Source organism: Pangasianodon hypophthalmus, chromosome 19 (genome assembly GCF_027358585.1).
Source record: "Pangasianodon hypophthalmus isolate fPanHyp1 chromosome 19, fPanHyp1.pri, whole genome shotgun sequence".
In the NCBI taxonomy this organism is placed as follows: domain Eukaryota; kingdom Metazoa; phylum Chordata; class Actinopteri; order Siluriformes; family Pangasiidae; genus Pangasianodon; species Pangasianodon hypophthalmus.
Window position 1 is genome coordinate 17,652,169 of NC_069728.1, and position 17,701 is coordinate 17,669,869.

At 37.1% G+C, this 17,701-nt stretch overlaps 1 protein-coding gene across 1 annotated transcript; it reads right to left on the reverse strand.

Annotated features, from left to right (window-relative positions):
- Positions 1-597: 597 nt before the first annotated feature.
- si:dkey-12h9.6 (macoilin) lies at positions 598-17,134 on the reverse strand. The gene is made up of 11 exons (XM_026922841.3): positions 16,196-17,134; positions 13,060-13,201; positions 12,107-12,233; positions 11,808-11,931; positions 10,872-11,041; positions 10,324-10,771; positions 8,961-9,119; positions 6,444-6,614; positions 5,768-5,894; positions 2,647-2,821; positions 598-1,555 (listed from the first exon to the last, which is right to left on the reverse strand). The coding sequence occupies exons 1-11, from the start codon at positions 16,270-16,272 to the stop codon at positions 1,368-1,370; spliced, it is 1,908 nt and encodes a 635-aa protein (XP_026778642.1). The 5' UTR covers positions 16,273-17,134; the 3' UTR covers positions 598-1,367.
- Positions 17,135-17,701: the final 567 nt, after the last annotated feature.

The following is a 17,701-nucleotide window of genomic DNA, read 5'->3' on the forward strand; positions in this document are numbered from 1 at the left end:
TTCCCTCTCCAACTTCTCTTTTTCTCCTGGAAAGAACCAAAAAAAACGATGCTTGTCATGTTACCAAGAAACTGGAAAGCGTAAAGCCTGCTGTCTTGAAGACTTTCCCATGGTGGAAAAGTTCGATTTGACTGAAGTGAATCATATTGGTGCTGAAACGAATTGTATTGGATCAGTAGCAAATCGACTCATTACTAAATATTTAATGGTACATTTTTGTATATTGTAATATTAATTGAGATTAGGGGTCTAAACCTCTTGTTTCTGTACAATCCGATTTTTAAGGCAACGATTCGATACCACTGAATCTGCTACGACACGATATCTATCGATCCAGCCTACTTTGTACAGAATCTGGGGTAGGCTTTTCATTATTTTGCAAATGATGATGACATAGAGATAATGACGTATCAGAGTTAGGGGCAAATCACCTTGCTAGTGTATTTAATTATTTTTTATACACCTTTCCTTATAATTTCTATATATGTTATGTTGTATAACCGATTTATGATTGTCGCCTCAGTTTCAGTCACTGCCTTTCAGATGTTTATCGTCTGAAAGAAGGAGAAGAAGAAATGTAGGGTCAGTTAAAGAGTCTTCAAAAAAGGTCCTTTTTTTTTTATTACTTGTTCCAAAAGATCTTGGAAGAAAACATTAGCCCTTGCACAAATGCACAATTAAACATCAAAACTGAGTGTTATTTTGTTACTCAGAAATCAGCATGCAGACCAAGACCATCAATTCTGTATCTCTTATTTCAGGGGGGGAAAAAGTACATCAAGGCAGAAAAATAAATATCTCATAAAAAACACCTCATCGACACATAAAAAGGCGACAGGTCCAAAGACGTGAAAACTTACAAATTGAGAAGAAGTCAAATTCCTTTACAATGCGTATAATGTAAAAAGGAATACAAAACCGTACAAAGCACTTTATATTCACATTACTGACATTAGGTATTGGCTTTTTATTGTTTGAATATTGTATTGAGGCACAACATGAGCCATTGAGCCTGATTTCCTTTTTTCTTTTTATGAAAATAGTCACTGACTCCAGCTGAGACTCGGAAAAATGTGTCCGAATGCCACTGCTGTACTTTAGAAGTAATTTAACGACGTGAGTTCAGGATCGAAAATAATTAGCCTGTGTTGCTTTGTTTACTTCTGTAGCACCACAAATCAGACGTACAATCAGCTTTGTGTCCTCGAGAACCTCTGGCTCAGAGCCGTAAACTCGCCGGCTCTCGGTCCGGTCAGGGAAGCTTCAACAGTGTGTACCCCTTTATTCGGATCATCAGGACAAACTGATCCAAAGCTTTTGAAAAAGGAAAAAGCCTTCCATTTGTGTCCTTCACTGTGATGATGTGACTATTTCTTCAGACACTGGTACATGAGCCCTCGCGGGTTCAGGACGTAGCGCTCCGAGTTGAGGAACTTGAGGTACTGCGGAACGGTCGAGCGTGGAGCCACGTAGGACACGCCTGGAGAAACGGCCATGACCTCGGCGATCTTCTGTTTCATCTCCTTGATCTCCTGGTCCTGCTTCAGGAGTTTAACTGCAGAGGAACAAATACAGGCAAAATGAGTGGCTCAGATTATGGAAAGATGACAATCTGCTAAATTTTGATGAAAGTTATGAACAAGCATGTGCCATCAGCTCATGTGTTAGTAGTGTGAGTCAGAGCTATTCAGTTAAAATCTATAATGTTACGCTTAAACATATATAACTTTTGATCTGGGACAAAAGGTAGTTAAAGCTAGCTGTTTTACAAATTCAAATCCACACAAGTGCAGCTCTTCCTTTCAGCATTCCCTTCAAAACCACACAAAATGGCGCTCAACCAGTATGAACATTTTGACTCCAATTCAGTACCAATTTTACTGCTAACTGTTGATATGAGCTAATTTTATTTAGTTAGTGAGAACTACAGCGCTACTGAATTCTCGATTATGATTGGTCAGAAGGTGTTAATTAATTAGTAGTTTGGCTACAAAGGAAAGGTTTATATTAATGCGCTTGTTCTAATAAGTTTCGTTTCTATAGTAACAGTTCATTCACAGGGACTTGGGAATAACAGATGCTCCACATAAACATGTTTTATAAACGTGTGTGATTGTCGATATGGTTAAGTTTGGTGTAAAAAGATGTTTATTTAACATTCATGGAAGGAGTCTCCAATGTCAGTCCTTTGTAAAAGTCAGAGGTACGTTTTCTGACATCTTCAGGACAGAGAGCTACATTATTTCATGAATAAAGATAAGCTGGTGAGGGAACGACTGGATATATAACCTTTACAGATTTCTAATGGATCTTAACATACTTCCAGTTGTCTGTAATGGTAGTTTAACGGATTGTGTTGTTCCTAATGATTCCTCATGGCTCATTTAATTTTTTTCTAGTTGGTCCTCATCTACCCATTTGGGTTCTGGTGGTATTTAATAGTAACCTAATGGAAACCTACAGGAATGTGATGGAAACCATTATGTGATGGAAACCAAAGATTTTGCTGATGGGTTGTAATTTTATCCCAAAAGATTAAACTAACAAAATGTCTTTAAAATTCATTAAACTCAGCCTGTAACACAGTTACGGACAGATATGATGGTAATCTTCAAGATGTCCAGGTTTCGTCAGATGTTCACTAACCCTGCGCTATCTCCAGCTGTCTGCGAGCGTCCCCCAGCGCTGAGAACAGGTCCAGTTTGAGGCGTGTCTCTGCGCTCAGGTTGTACTCCAAATGCTGAGCTTTATCCTGCAGAGAGGAGAGAGCGGAGAGCAAGGCGTCGGCCTCCTGCTCTGTACATCTGAGCTTCTGCAGCGACTGAAAACAAGCAGGAAGATATTGGGAATGAGATATACACCTCAGCATAATGAGGATTAACATAGATTAACCTTATTTTTCTTCTTTTTTTTTTTTTTTTTTTTTTTTTTTATACAGCTTTCTGAAAACTCATCCTGTATTTCCTTTCTGTACTCCATTCATGAGCTGAAACTGATATAGGTCTGGCTGTCAATATAATTTTTGCAAATTCAATTAGCCTTCAGTTGAGGAGAAGAGACAGAAGACTGAAGGGAAGAGAGCAGGATTGAAAGGATGGGAAAGGAAGAGGAGGACTGAAGGGAAGAGAAAGGATGATTGGAGGGAAGAGGAGGATTGAAGAGAAGAGAAAGGAAAAAGATTGAAGAGAAAGGAGGAGGATTGAAAGGAAAGGAAGAGAGGAGGAGCATTGAAGGGAAGAGCAAAGAGGAGGGTTGAAGGAAAGGGAAGAGAAAGGAAGAAGAGCGAAGGGAAGAGAAAAGAGGAGGGTTGAAGGGAAAGGAACTGTACATTGTAGATGCTTGTGTACAGAGCGATGCAGGATGAGAAGTCAGGGTTTACCATGTTTAACATTTACTGATTCAAATTCAGGGTAGGTGAATCTATCAAATCACAACACAATATACAGCAAAAGTGCAAAAGTTTGCACACCCTTATTCCAAAGTAGTCGCACTAACAGCATTTATTGTGAGTTTGGTTTCACTGTCATTCTTTCATTAACACAAGTAACTCGAAAGGTCCATTTTCAGAATTCCTCTGGCAGTTTTAAAATAATTTCTTCTCCTTTGATCATGTCTTTGGGTTTCATCCATTTAAATTTTTGTTTTTTAGCTTTTACAATCTCCCTAAACACTCTGATATCTTTTTATCCCCTTCTCCATCTCTGTAAACTTAATTTGACTACTGACAAGACCTGTAATTCACATTTTCACTGTTTTATGTCATTAGACACCTTAATGAAACTAATTTTAATAAAATAACTACAACATGTCAACACGGCTACAACCTTTTTAGCTTGATAATATAATTAGAATATTATTTACACTATATATTGTTAAAAAAACATATCATGAATCTGGGGGGGATGCTAACTTTTACACTCAAATGTATGTCACGAAAATTACATTAGCTAACATTCTTAATAAGACAGCAGTGCTACGTTTAAAAAATAAACCCTGTGGGGAGAAAAGGGTATAAAAAGTTTAATAATAAATGATTTGCTTCTCTTGATATGGTGACGTTTTCTGTAAGGAGATGTTTATCATTTATGGAAGGAGTCTCCAGCGTTAGTGCTTTGTAACAATCAGAGGTGAAGCGATGGTAACTTTAATAGTTTTACGACACGGGAAAGTCGTCGGTAACATGACTTTTTTTTGTCTTATTAACTTCCAGAGAGAGAAAAAAGAGAGGCTGGTGATGGAACGACTGTTTATAGCTGCTGTAACGTAAGTGAGAACAGGAAAGTTTCATGTACATTCCACAACTTTAAATGGAACTATAAATGTACTTGTGGGCAGATTGCTGTGGTATAAGAGGAATAAAACACTTCGGGGATGCTCTGTTATTGGAAAATAATCAATTTCAGGGTGGTAATAGTCACTCTGCTCCATCACAACATTCTGTCATTGATTAGTTTCCTATAACACCATGCACCAAAGTGTTTAATTCCTTATATTTCCTTACACACTCCTATAATTCACTCAACCACTGAACACAAAACACATTTGTTCCAGAGTGTTTTCTTAAAAATGTTTTTCGGGCTTCAGCTTTAAGATCAGTGCAGCAGTCAGGAATGCTGTGGGTTGTGATGTGAAAATATCCCAGTACAGCCAATCAGAAAACAGTGTGATTATTGGTTAATTTAGTGCACAGTTCTAACCAATAGGAGGTGACTATGATTCAGGAGGCTTTGCGGCTTGATAATGGACCTCAGTTGCTTTTCCCCATTAAATGGCAAGAAAAAAGATATGTACATCTGGTACACTGAACATTAATTTCACAGTTAATTAGTCGCAATTTCTGTGATATGTTGTGACCATTTCAGAGTAAAAATGATCCACATAACCAGAGAACCAAAAGGATAGTCCTGAGTAGCACTGTTTTGTGAATGGCTTAGGTCTTGAAAGGCATGCATAATGCTGTATATGGTACTTACTAAGTGCAATAGTTTGTACACCCTTAAGACTGAAAAATAGAATTTATAGCAACAAGACACTTGGTGTGTTCAGATTCACAGATATCACAAGTTTGAAAATAATCACAGATTACGTGTTTAAGATATTAATAATGAAAAAAGTGAGCAAAATGATTATTCATTCATCCTGAGGAAGCGTTTTATCCTGGTCAGGGTTGCGGTGGTTTTTAGTTGGGATTGGGACGTCTGTCCAGCGCAGGGCGCCATCCGCACACACACTCTCACACTCAGTCAAACCTAGGGGCAGTTGAGAGGAGAATTTAGTCATCAGTTCACCTAATGGTTTGTTTTTGTGAGTTGGAAGAAAACCGGAGAACAGGGAGGAAACCCACACGGACACGGAGAGAACATGTGAAACTCCATAAAGACAGTAACCCGAGCTCAGGATCAACCGGGAGCTGTGAGGCGGCAACGCAACCTGTTGGCCCCAAGCAAAATCATCTGTTGGATAGTTTAAATTTATTTTTCTAAATGTGGTGTAAATATTCTCTAATAACTGTGAGGGATACAAACTTTTGCACTCAGCTGAACCATACGTCACCACCACCAAAAAAAAATAAAATCACAGACAACATAAAAATGAAGCAAACCAAACACAGAAGAAGCATAATGAGTAAAACTCCTGCCTGAAACACAAATTAAAATCAAACCACCGATATTCACAGATGTCAAACACAACGGCGTGGACACGAAACCACAAACGAAACGTCACAAGAGGCGTCGTCCGAAAAATGTTAGTGAAACACAAATGTTACCTCCACTTCTTTTTCTAGCGCTAGCACTCGATTGTCTTTCCCCTGATAGTCCAGCTGTAGCTGTTTGTACTCTGTGTCTAGATCTCTAGCTCTTTTCCTTAACAGCTGCGTCTCACTGTGTTCCTGCCTAGTGGACGGGAAAAAACACAGCAAGTGTGAGCCGACACACAGCACCACGGCTTCACGAGCTGCTCTGAATCATCACTGTAAACACTGGATTATCATGCCATGTCTGCTTTTTTTTTGTCATTTGCAAGAAAAATTTAAAGAAAGGGGAAAGGAAAAACAATCATGGATGTGCAGTTGAGCAAGCAGCAGCCTTGCAGTATAATAAATCAGATTGTGCATGGATATGTACAGTCAGCTCCAAAAGTATTGGCACCCTTAAATAAAATGAGTGGGAAAAGGTCATGTAAAATGTCTTTGTGGTGAATTGGGTTCATCTCACACTGAAAATATGAAAGAAGTCTAACTTCTAGAATTGAAGTAAATTTATTCTAAGACTTAACTTTTCTTAAACAAAACAACAAGTGTCATAATTTTTGGCACCCCTGCAACATCCATTTGCCAACATAACGCCACCCAGTTTTGGTGTGAGGAACCTGAAACCACTCATCTGTACAGAATATCTCCAGATTCTGAAGCTGACTGTATATGTTACATGTTTATTTCATACCTGTTTGATGCATTACGTAGTAAAAAAGCTGCCTCGTCAAATTTCTGGGACCGGACTTCTGTGAGTTGTTTTTCTATGGCTAGTCTGCTCTCTGTCTCCACTCTGGCTTTCTTCTCCAACATGGCACAACTCTGCTTGTCCTTCTGCCTGGATTTACTCAGATACTGAAGCCTGATAAAAAGAAATGAACAAATTACAATTGTATCAGCAGAATAACCATTAAACAGGCAACATACGTATACAATAGGATATGTCCTCTTTTAACAGTCTGTGTGTCACATGACTTGGTTGTAGTGATCATTTAAGTAAAGAATACAATACTCCATATTGAGTTACTGAACTCTTATTCCTGTTACATCACAGCAATTTGCCAATGCTAACAATTTTCATTAATTAAAGAATGACACATTATACTTTTTATCCATTTATAGTTACACTTAATGTTGTGGAACGTCCACGAAACGAGTTAGTACCTGTTATCACTTAGGTTATAGCAGCTGTAAACAGTTGTTCCACTCTTTTTTCTCTCTCTTAAAGTTAATAAAATAAAAATAATGCAGCTTATCATGTTACCCAGAAACCGAAAAGTGCAAAAACTCCTCAGTTCTGATGACCTTCCTGCATCAGGAAATTTAAAGCTACAAACTTTACTGCCACTGGAGGCTCCTTCCAAAAATGTTAAATAATCATCTCAGTTTTGGTATGATATATGTAAAATATACATTTATATTATATAGACACAGTCCCCTCCAAAAGTATTGGAACAGCAAGGCCAGTTCTTTTGTTTTTGCTATACATTGAAGACATTTAGTTTTGAGATCAAAAGATGAATATGAGATGATAGATCAGAATTTCAGCTTTCATTTCCTGATATCTACATCTAGATGTGTTAAACAACTTAGAAAATGGCACATTTTGTTTGAACCTACCCGTTTTTCAAGTGATCAAAAATATTGGAACATGTGACTGACAGGTGTTTCTTGTTGCCCAGGTGTGCTCTGTTTGATTGATTGTTTAATTTATTAGTAGCTCTGAATATCTACTCTTGGTCTGAGCCTGGGGTTTCACCTGTGAAGACTGCATTTGCTGTTAAAAAGGATAAACCAACATGAAGACCAGAGAGCTGTCTTTAGGAGAAAAGCAAGCCATTTCGATGCTGAGAAAAGCTGAGTAAAAACCCAAAAACAGAGACATCACCAACAACCTCCACAGGGCAGGGGTGAAGCTATCACAATCCACCATAAGAAGAAAACCTTGAGAACAGAAATATAGAGATCATACCAGACAATGCAATCCACTCATCAGCAGTAAGAAACGGAAGGACAGATTGGAATTCGCAAAGAAATACGGGGATGAGCCACAAAAGTTCTAGAGCCAAGACTAACCTCTACCCAAGTGACAAAAAAGCCAAAATGTGGAGAAAGAAAGGATCTGCTCATGATCCAAAACATACAAGCTCATTGGTCAAGCATGGAGGAGGTAGTGTCAGGGGTAAGGCTTGCATGGCTGCTTCTGAAACAGGTTCACTAATCTTTATTGATGATGTAACTCATGATGGTAGCAGCAGAATGAATTCAGAAGTCTACAGAAACATTGTGTCTGCCAGTTTACAGAGAAATGCATCCAATCTAATTGGGAGGAACTTCATCATGCAGTAAAACAATGACCCAAAACACACTGCCAACACAACAAAGGACTTCATCAGGGGAAGACAGTGGAAGGTTTTAGACTGGCCAAGTCAATCACAAGCCCTTAACCCAACCGAGCAGCATTTCACCTCCTCAAGAGGAGACTGAAGGGAGAAACCCCCAAAACAAACAACAGAACTGAAAGAAGCTGCGCAACAAGCCTGGGAAAGCGTCACAAAAGAATCCAACAGTTTGGTGATGTCAGTGGGTTGGCAGTTTGACGCATTTATTGCAAGCAAGGGACATTTTTGCAACCAAATATTAAGTGTTGTTTACTTGTTTAAAACATCTAGATGTAAATATCAGGAAATGAATGCTGATCTCTCATCTCATAGTCTTTTGATCTCAAACCCAAATGTCTTTAGTGTAAAGCAAAGACAAAAGTATTGGTCTTGCTATTCCAATACCTTCACAGGGGACTGTATATAAACCACATATACCATATAACATATTATAATTGTAATTATAACATATTATAATTCTCAAATATGATTGGTCAGAAGGTGTTGATTAATTTTCTATGACAGCTGCAAATCACAGGTGCACAGCTGCAAAAAACAATCATTCTAACACGTTACTGTTTCTATAGTAACAACTTACACAGGGACTTCATGGATCAGCAATGTAAAAAGAGAAGTAAATGAAATGGATGATTGTTAGAATTTGCTTTAATTTTCTTTACTTATGATTATATGAGTTTTCCAGAAGCATGTTTACACCGCATTGTTGCAGTAACCTTACTGCTTTGGGGAAACTGGAAGTTCATGTGAGTGTATCATTTGCACTTCAGTGGCTGATTTAATGGTGAGACTTGGAAAAAAGCACTCACTTGTTCTGCAGAAGTTCATTGGCATGTCTGAGCAGCGAGACTTCAGGCCGCAGGCTGTTCTCGCTGTTGGTGAGGTTACAGATGTGACTGCGTAACTCCTGCTCGTTCTGTCTGCTCGTCTGCAGCTCCACCTTCAGCTTCCTCATCTCCTGCTCCAACCTGCAGACATATACCAAGCTCTGATTTAACAGGAACTAACTTGTTTCATGGACGTTCCACAACATTAAATGTAACAATAAATGGATAAAACATAAGACGTGTCATTCGTTAATTCATGAAAAATGTAATCGCTGTGGTATAAGAGGAATAAAACACTTCAGGACATGCTATTGGAGAAAAAAATTATTTTCCAATAACAACACGCCCCCATGCGTTTCATTCCTCATCCATTATCTCAGATATCTGCAAAAAGCATTTTGTGAGAAAATTTATAGATCACAATATCAAAATTATAATCCAGATTTGTAAGCAAATTGCACATTATGTCACAAATTCCCTCTCAGCACATGGTGCACTTGTGTTTCTTCATGTTTTGCTCTAATTTCAAGTCATGTGCTTTTAGTTTGATTCTAATCCTGTCTGTTTATTTCTCAGTTTATATCCTGGTTGTCCACCTGTCTTCTGTTTAGATCTTGAAAAGTTTGTTGATTTATTGAATTATTGAATTTGTCTTTTTTTCTGTTCCTGCAGTGATTGAATGATTGAAAGTGTGTATACACTATATGATTGATTAGTTTGAAAAATCCAGTAATCTCTGTCAATATTCCAAGCGGTGGGCAGAGAACAAGCATACAACCTCAAACATGGATAAATCATAATCAAAAACCAGAAATCAAGGAACAGAACTTAGAAAATAAGGCTCAAAATTAATACGAATTAATACAATATATAAAATGCAACATTGCAGTAAAAGACATAAACAGCAGGTTTTAAATAGACAGATTTAAACAGAGAACAGGTGGACACAGTCAGGAAACACATCAATGACAGGGGCAGAGACAAGACTAGAATCCAGACATGACGTGAACAAAACATAAAACCAAGCTGAGAGGGAGAATTCATAACGGTTTATATATAGTTGTCCTTTTACACTCTTTTTTTAGTTATAACATGGACAAATAAACTTGTGGTTTATTTATTAAAGAACTTTTTGCATAGTAAATCTTTGACTACTTTTGTTGGTGCCAAAGAGAACAAAATGAATTCCACCATAAATGTGGGGTTTATAGTTAAAAAATACTGTTTAGTTTATTGTGGACAACGGTGACGAACATTTTCTGACACTTTTATCGGTGAGAGTCTACATGTGGACGGACCACTAAAGTATGTGCCAAAAGTATAGATAAATATCTGAGTGTATTACTTAGAGATCTGCTCAGCATGAGGATTGTGAAGACCCTGGATATTTGCGCTCCGTTCTCCTGCGTCTCCATTGGAGCCGATGGCTTTTGGGTTTTTGAGTTTCTTCTCCGCTTTGCTGGTTACGATGTTCACCGAGCTCCTCTGCACTCCTTTAGCCTGTGGACCTCTAGAGACTCTTGGAGCTTTCCCGCTTTGCTCCTCGTGAGGTAGGTGTTCGTGAACGTCGGAAAGCTGCGCTGAACCTGACCGCATTTCAGCTCCATGCTGCTTAGATCCTGGGGGCTGAGGGTTCGGCTCTCGTATCCTGGTGTCCCCTGTGTCTCTCTCTGTCCTCCCCTGCAGCCTGTGGAGTTGGAGACAGTCCTCGTGGTCCTGCTTGTCCTCTGATATGATGGCATCGTTTTGACATGGGTATTGCATGGGCCCTGGTTTGGTCCTCCATTTGGATTCTGAATGAAGAATAAAATATTGTAATAAAATGTTGGTTCGATGGCTTGAAGATTAGTAAATAAGTAATGGATAAATGAATAAACCAGACGCTCTGCTTGCCTTCCACCCCGAGTTTTGGGTAGATCTGTGTGTACGGAGGTAGGGGATGTTGAAGGAGATGCATGTGCAAGTCGTTCTCACTCTGAACTGCTTTTTGTGTGCGAAGTTTCAAGATGCCGGAGAAGTAACATGTTGCATCAAATCCCATGTAGACCAATGGATAGCCAATGCTGCGCAGTTAAAGAAGGACATTAATACTGTATCTATCACCAGCTCGACTACAAAACCGTTAGTGTTGAGCAATGCTTTATATCACAAGGTCTCATTGATGGTATAATAAGAATGATGTGGGGAAAACCATTACACACACATACTGTAATTAAAGACAGATAGGCAGCTATGCTTGTGATTTCTAACATTTTTGACTGGCCTTATGCCAGCTTTCCTCCAAATACCACACAGTAGAAATGCTACAACTCTTTCATTCAACAGGAAAAGGGTTCTGTTATCTGTCCTTTGGTGTAATTTGGACAATGTGTGTTTAGCACACAACTACTTTCTACCTGTAGTTTCACCTCCAAAGGCATTTTCGCGAATCTATTATAAGAGAGTAAATAATCCACCTTGTTCAACTGTATTTCACGTGCACCTTCTCAGGCAATGCTGATGACATGTTAGAGAAAAAAATCAGAGCAAATGGAGATCAGATCTAGATCTAGTGGCTGTGAAATCAGCTGACATGACTGTCACTGATAGGCTGCATGAATTTACAGACTGGGCTAGAAAGAAATCAGCCCCAGCCTCGCTTTTCACTTCTTCACACCATTCAGTGCGTTTTTTTTTATAAACATCGGTGGTGGTGTTACACTCAGTTCCAGAAAAACCCAAAAATTATCCAGTTTGTTACCAGCAAATAGTCTGATGCAGATGCTAAAAGTGAAACCTAATGTAATCGTTCAAATAAACGAAGCTTGGTTTTGAAAAATGACGATGTACCAGTGTGCAGCAAAGAGGTGAGAGAGGTTGGCGTATGGATTCTTCAGGTCTCTCAGCCTGAGCGAGGTCTCCGTGTATACAAGAAGAATCCATAAAGTCACAGTTGACAGGCAGATACCCTTCTCTAAAAAAGAAAACAGAGACAGAAATGGTTTTAGAAAATCCAACAGTGCACATTCACAACACTGCTCTGTAGACAGTGTATAGAGTAATAGGGTTAGTGAAAAAGAATCACGTTACTAATCACATTTGTAAGGTTTCTGGTTACATTTCTGCAGTGAGGATGTTCTTCTGCTTACCTGTATGCCATATGTAGTTGAGTAAAACATATGTGCTGGCTGCGAAAAACAGCCAGTGTAGCGGTACAAAAATTAAACAGAATATATCCAGTGTAAAGGCAGCACACACAAATACCATACAGATGGCCTGAAAAAAGAAAACGAAAAAACATCAGATACTGAAACATCGAGTAACATGTGAAGATTGTTCACTACTCGCATAAAAATGTTAATTAAATAAAAAAGGAATGCTTTGTTCAAAATGTGAGAGTATTTAGAGGGTTAAGGATGCAGCAAGAAAACAAATTAAAATGCAGTTTCTCATTACAAGTACTTTTTATCCATTTATAGTTATGTTTAACATTGTGGAATGTCTGTAAAACAAGTTAGTTCCTTTATCACTTAAAAAAAAAGACAAAAAAAATGCAGCTTGTCCTGCTATCAAGAAACCGCAAAGTATAAACTCCTCTGTCCAGAAGATATCAGAAAATTTAGAGTTACAAAGCACTGACACTGGAGACTCCTTCCATAAATGTTGAATAAATGTCAGTCTTGGATTACGTGGAACGTTTACCATACAAGTCCATGTGAATGAGCTGTTGCTATAGAAACGATAACGTATGAGCGGATTAATATAAACCTGTGATCTGCAGCTGAATGACTGTCAGAGCTGCTGTTAGAGAAAATTAATCAACACTTTCTGTCCAATCAGAATTGAGAAAGTTCAACAGCGTTGCAGCATAAATAATTCATAAGTATTAATGAAACAATACAAGCATTAATGAATTAAATACAGATCTATGAAATACCTAAAAGGATATGTATTAGCATAAAATTGCTTCATATTATTTGTTCAGTGTTATTCATTCATTATGAATAGAAAAGTCGATAAATACATGTTGAAAAACATGTCTGTGTGTGATAATAGGACATGCTGCAGCAATGTGAGTGTGATGTAGAGTAAACGTGCGTACCAGGCCGTGGCAGTGGAACGTGGTGTAAACGGTGCCGAGGAAGAGCCAGCAAGGCCACAAGTATTCCAGTCTGAACTCGAGAATAAAGTCAGCCAAAAGCACCACGATCCACACGGTCATGAACTTCAGGAACGAGTACGCGCTAGAACCAGGGAAGGAAATAATAAGACACAGAATAAATGAATGGAAAGCTGGAAATTTGGGGAACGTCATTCATCAAACAAAGCAGAGTGAATAATTAAGAAGTACAAATCGGATTATTTGAATGATTGCCATTCGTGTTCACGAAGCTCCGCCCCCAAGATTTTCAGTGGTCCATAGAGTGTCTATAAAATGACTGACAGGAGGCTCATCCAAACATAAACAAGCTTTTCGGACCAGAACTTCACCTTCCAAACGGGTTTTCTCACCGACTTAATACACTTTTGCTAAATCCACAGCATAATTCATTGTTTTTTATCATGTTCTACATAAGTTCCAGGTTATTTATGCAAGAAAGGTATAAAAAAATTCGACTATTGTACCTTTAAGGTTTCTTATACAGTTCTATCTTTTAGTTTGAAACTATAGACAAACATAAATCCTCTCACTTGCAATACATCTACTCAGAAAAGGCTTTTTTTATACTTATAATTAACTAATATGTAATGTACTTTTTTCTTCCACAGCAACAGCCTTGGGTTTTTAAACTTAAACAATTAATTTAAGGAATACACATTCCAGTTTTTTCCACATGTATTTTCACGCAGGCTTACATTCTTCATTTATAAAAGTCTGAACACCGCATTTTGATTTAATTTTTGCATACATTTTTTGCATTTTTTGTGTACTACATATCATTTGTACTACAGTATGTATATATAGATATAAGAACCCAGGAAGTAACTGCTGTGTACAATAGTTACATATATTCATGTATAGTGGATGTAGTAAAAAATTAAGTGTAGTACACAAAATGTCAGAGAAACGGAATAAAATTTCAGACTCAGAAGCATTTTGTTTCTGTTTCTCTGGAAACTACGCTTATTATTTACTACATTACTGAAGTACACTGCACTATATATATATATATATATATATATATATATATATATATATATATATATATATATATAATATGTATATGTATGTATATATACAGTGGGATTGATTTCATATTCATATGTTCAAACTAAAAGACAACACAGTATTTAAAAAAAAATTACACATTATGCATGCAAATTATAAATACAAATGTGTGTATATATATATATATATAGATATAGATATAGATAGATATAGATATATATATCATTCTTATTATTATTACATATAATTATTATTATACTTATAAGCAATACATATTCACATATATAAAATTAAATAAAATAAATGTAAATAAAATACCTTAAAGTATAGAATAGAATAAAATGTAAAATACCTTTTCCCCCTTAACATTTCAGGGGGAAAAAAAAGCCACCAAGCAAATAAAAACCTTAAAGAATAATCATGCTTTTTTATTTTTAGATTTGAAAAATGATCATGAAAAATGTAAGCCTATGTAAAATAATAATAATAATAATAATTTCAGAATAAATTCTAATACACCATTAGCTTGTTACTGTTTTACTGTTAAATTGTTAAATGCAGATTCTCTTGCCCTGTATTTCTAGCTTTAGATGTTTAGTGGATGAGGAGAGGGAGCTAATCAGAGGAGTGCAGTGTGTGTTTTCCTTCCTGACTGGACGCAGACACTGTGTGAGTGTGTGTTCATCTGTTCATCAGGAACATAAACACCGCGCGGATTCCTGCGCACTGGCTTTGCTTTGTTTCAGCTTAAAAACAGAAAACGTGAAAATGTCCAGAGGATCAATAAGAGACGCTGAATGGAGCTGTGGATGTGAACACGGCTGTAGTGAAGGCGTTATGGCGCGCCATTGGCGCCTCTTTTGTTTTCACTTCCTTTGTTCAGCATCCTTTTGTGTTCAGTTACCATGGCAACCTCTGATCTCATCACCTGAAGTGTTTTTTGACGCGGCTATTTAAAGAACGGCAGAAAGAAGACACAGAGAACACACACACACACACACACTCACAAACACAAACACACACTCACACACACACAAACACACACACGCACAAACACACAAACACACACACACAAACACACACACAAACACACACACACGGAGTTGGAGGAAATCTGGCACAAATCACCTGTTTGTGATGATTAGATACACGATTTGCGAAAAGAAATCAATAATTTAGGAAACAGACTAATTATTATTATTGTTGTTGTTGTTGTTGTTATCATTATTGTTGTTATTATTAATATTATTTTACAATAAAACCACATCTGTGAGGAAAACAAAACACAGACTGATTCTGAGATGATAGTGCACGATTTAGAAATGCAAAAATGTGCAAATTTAATTTATAGAAAAAAATGTCAACTTGCTATTTAATTCGCCTTTTATCTTATTATATTAAATAATGATTATATTATATTATATATTTTTTAATTATTTAATATTTTATTTTATGGTATATTTAGTTTTTATATTATTTTATATTATATAAGACTATCATCTTATATGTATTTTTTATTTGATTTTTATTTTTTACATCTTCTATGTATTGTATAAATATTTCTATTTATAATATAACCATTATATAGCGTGTGTATACATTATTATTATTATTATTATTATTATTATTATTATTATTATTATTGCAGTGTTGTATCACATAAACAACATCCAGACATTAATATATTCAATTTATTGACAGTCTGAGAAGGTAATAGCCTTATATAATATAATATAATATAATATAATATAATATAATATAATATAATATAATATAATATAATATCATCTAGGTAGACAAAAGCAGTGTGTGCTGTAAGGAGTTGAGGTCTTTATTATACTGTTAGTTATTGATTTGCTAATTGATCAGGCCTGATGATGATGATGATGGTGATGATGATGAAGATGAAGATGGTGTTGTTGTTGTTGTTGTTCTTTAAGCGCATGATGCTGGTTTGAATTTCTGGCGTGTGTGTCTGAGAAGGTGGTGAAATGGTGGTGAAATATGAAGCCCAACAATAAGGAGATCATGAACAAAGCGGTGAGGAGCTGCTGCAGCTGGAACCCACCTTTCTGAAATCTTCTCCGTCAGTCTGAGCTTCTTCATCTTCCGGAGCTTGGCCACGTCCAGGCAGCGCTTCTTCATCTTCTGGCTCTCTGCGTGTCCGTGTGAGGAGACAGCGCTGTCACACTGGCCTCACTGATGCCGCAACCTGACGAGAAGACGCTTTGTGTGCGTGTGTGTGCGTGTGTGTGCGTGATGCTCCACGCCGCCGCTGCTGCTGCTGCTGCTGCTCAACAAAGGTGCAGCTACACTGCCCCATCCCAAACCGCGCAATCCTGCACTAAGGAGTGTCCCTACATAGTACATCACCTACACTAACCTCACCTATAGGGGGCGCCCTAACACTCCTGACACACACACACACACACACACACACACACACACACACACACACACAGTTGACTTTACACACTATGTGCGGTTTGGGACAGAGCCATGTAGTCAGCCCTCAAACAGTTAAGCCTGATTGTAGTACTCTTTATTTATACACTATTTCTACTCTCTCATAAGAAGGGTGCTACTAAACTGTACCTGTGCTGCTCACTGCAGCACCTTTTCAAGCTTTACTCCAAAAGAGAAACAGTGTAAACCTAATTACAGTGCAGTTATGCTCCTCTTTAAAGGTACACTCTATCCACATTTCCAGGTGTCCTGCATATTAAAGGTATAAAAGATACCAGAACCACTTCAGCAACAAGGAAAGCTACAGTTAGTACTCGTTTTTTTCCTGACAGTGTAGGATATAGCACACTGAACCTCAACCTCAGCAACCAGCAGTAAAGAGTTTGGCCCTTGTAACGCTTTTTGTAGGCATTTATATGCCCTCAGGGGCACCAGATAAATGTCCCTGAAACTGTCACATGTTATTTCTACTGTCATGGCTATTTCTGTAAGTAAGTAAATAGATAAATAAATCTATCAAATAATAAATTAAATACAGCTGATAAATAAATAGAAAAATCTGGTAAATTAATCCGGTATAGAAATAGATAAACTGGTAAATAAATCTGGTAAATAGATGAATCTGGTAAATAAAACAGGTAAATTGATAAATCTGGTAAACAAACAGATGTTATTCTGATAAATAAAACTGGTAAATAAATAGATGATTTTGATAAATAAATCTGGTAAATAAATCTGGTAAATAAATAGATAAATCTGGTAAATAAAACTGATAAATAAATAGATAAATCTGGTAAATATATAGATGTTATTCTGATAAATAAATCTGGAAAATAAACAGATAAATCTGGTAAATAAATACATGATCCTAAAAAATAAATCTGGTAAATAAACAGATAAATCTGGCACCTACACACTCCTGAAAAAAAGGCTGAATCTAAAACCCTGGGTAGCATTTCAGTTTGTTCCTCTGATTCAATCTTTAAAGGTTCTATGTAGAACGCTGCATGCACAACAGAGTGTTTATCAAAGCCAAGATCTTGTTTTATAGCAAATAATCAGAATTAAATCTAATAAATTTCCTCAAACAAAGGCAAAGTGTAAGTGC

Coding starts and splice junctions, on each gene's coding strand:
- si:dkey-12h9.6 (XM_026922841.3), bottom strand. CDS start 16,272: ATGAAGAAGCGCTGCCTGGACGTGGCCAAGCTCCGGAAGATGAAGAAG. Junction 9,120..10,323: donor CATGCTGAGCAGATCTCTAA/GTAATACACTCA, acceptor ATATGTCTGCAG/GTTGGAGCAGGAGATGAGGA. Junction 2,822..5,767: donor CGCTAGAAAAAGAAGTGGAG/GTAACATTTGTG, acceptor GCTTGTTTTCAG/TCGCTGCAGAAGCTCAGATG.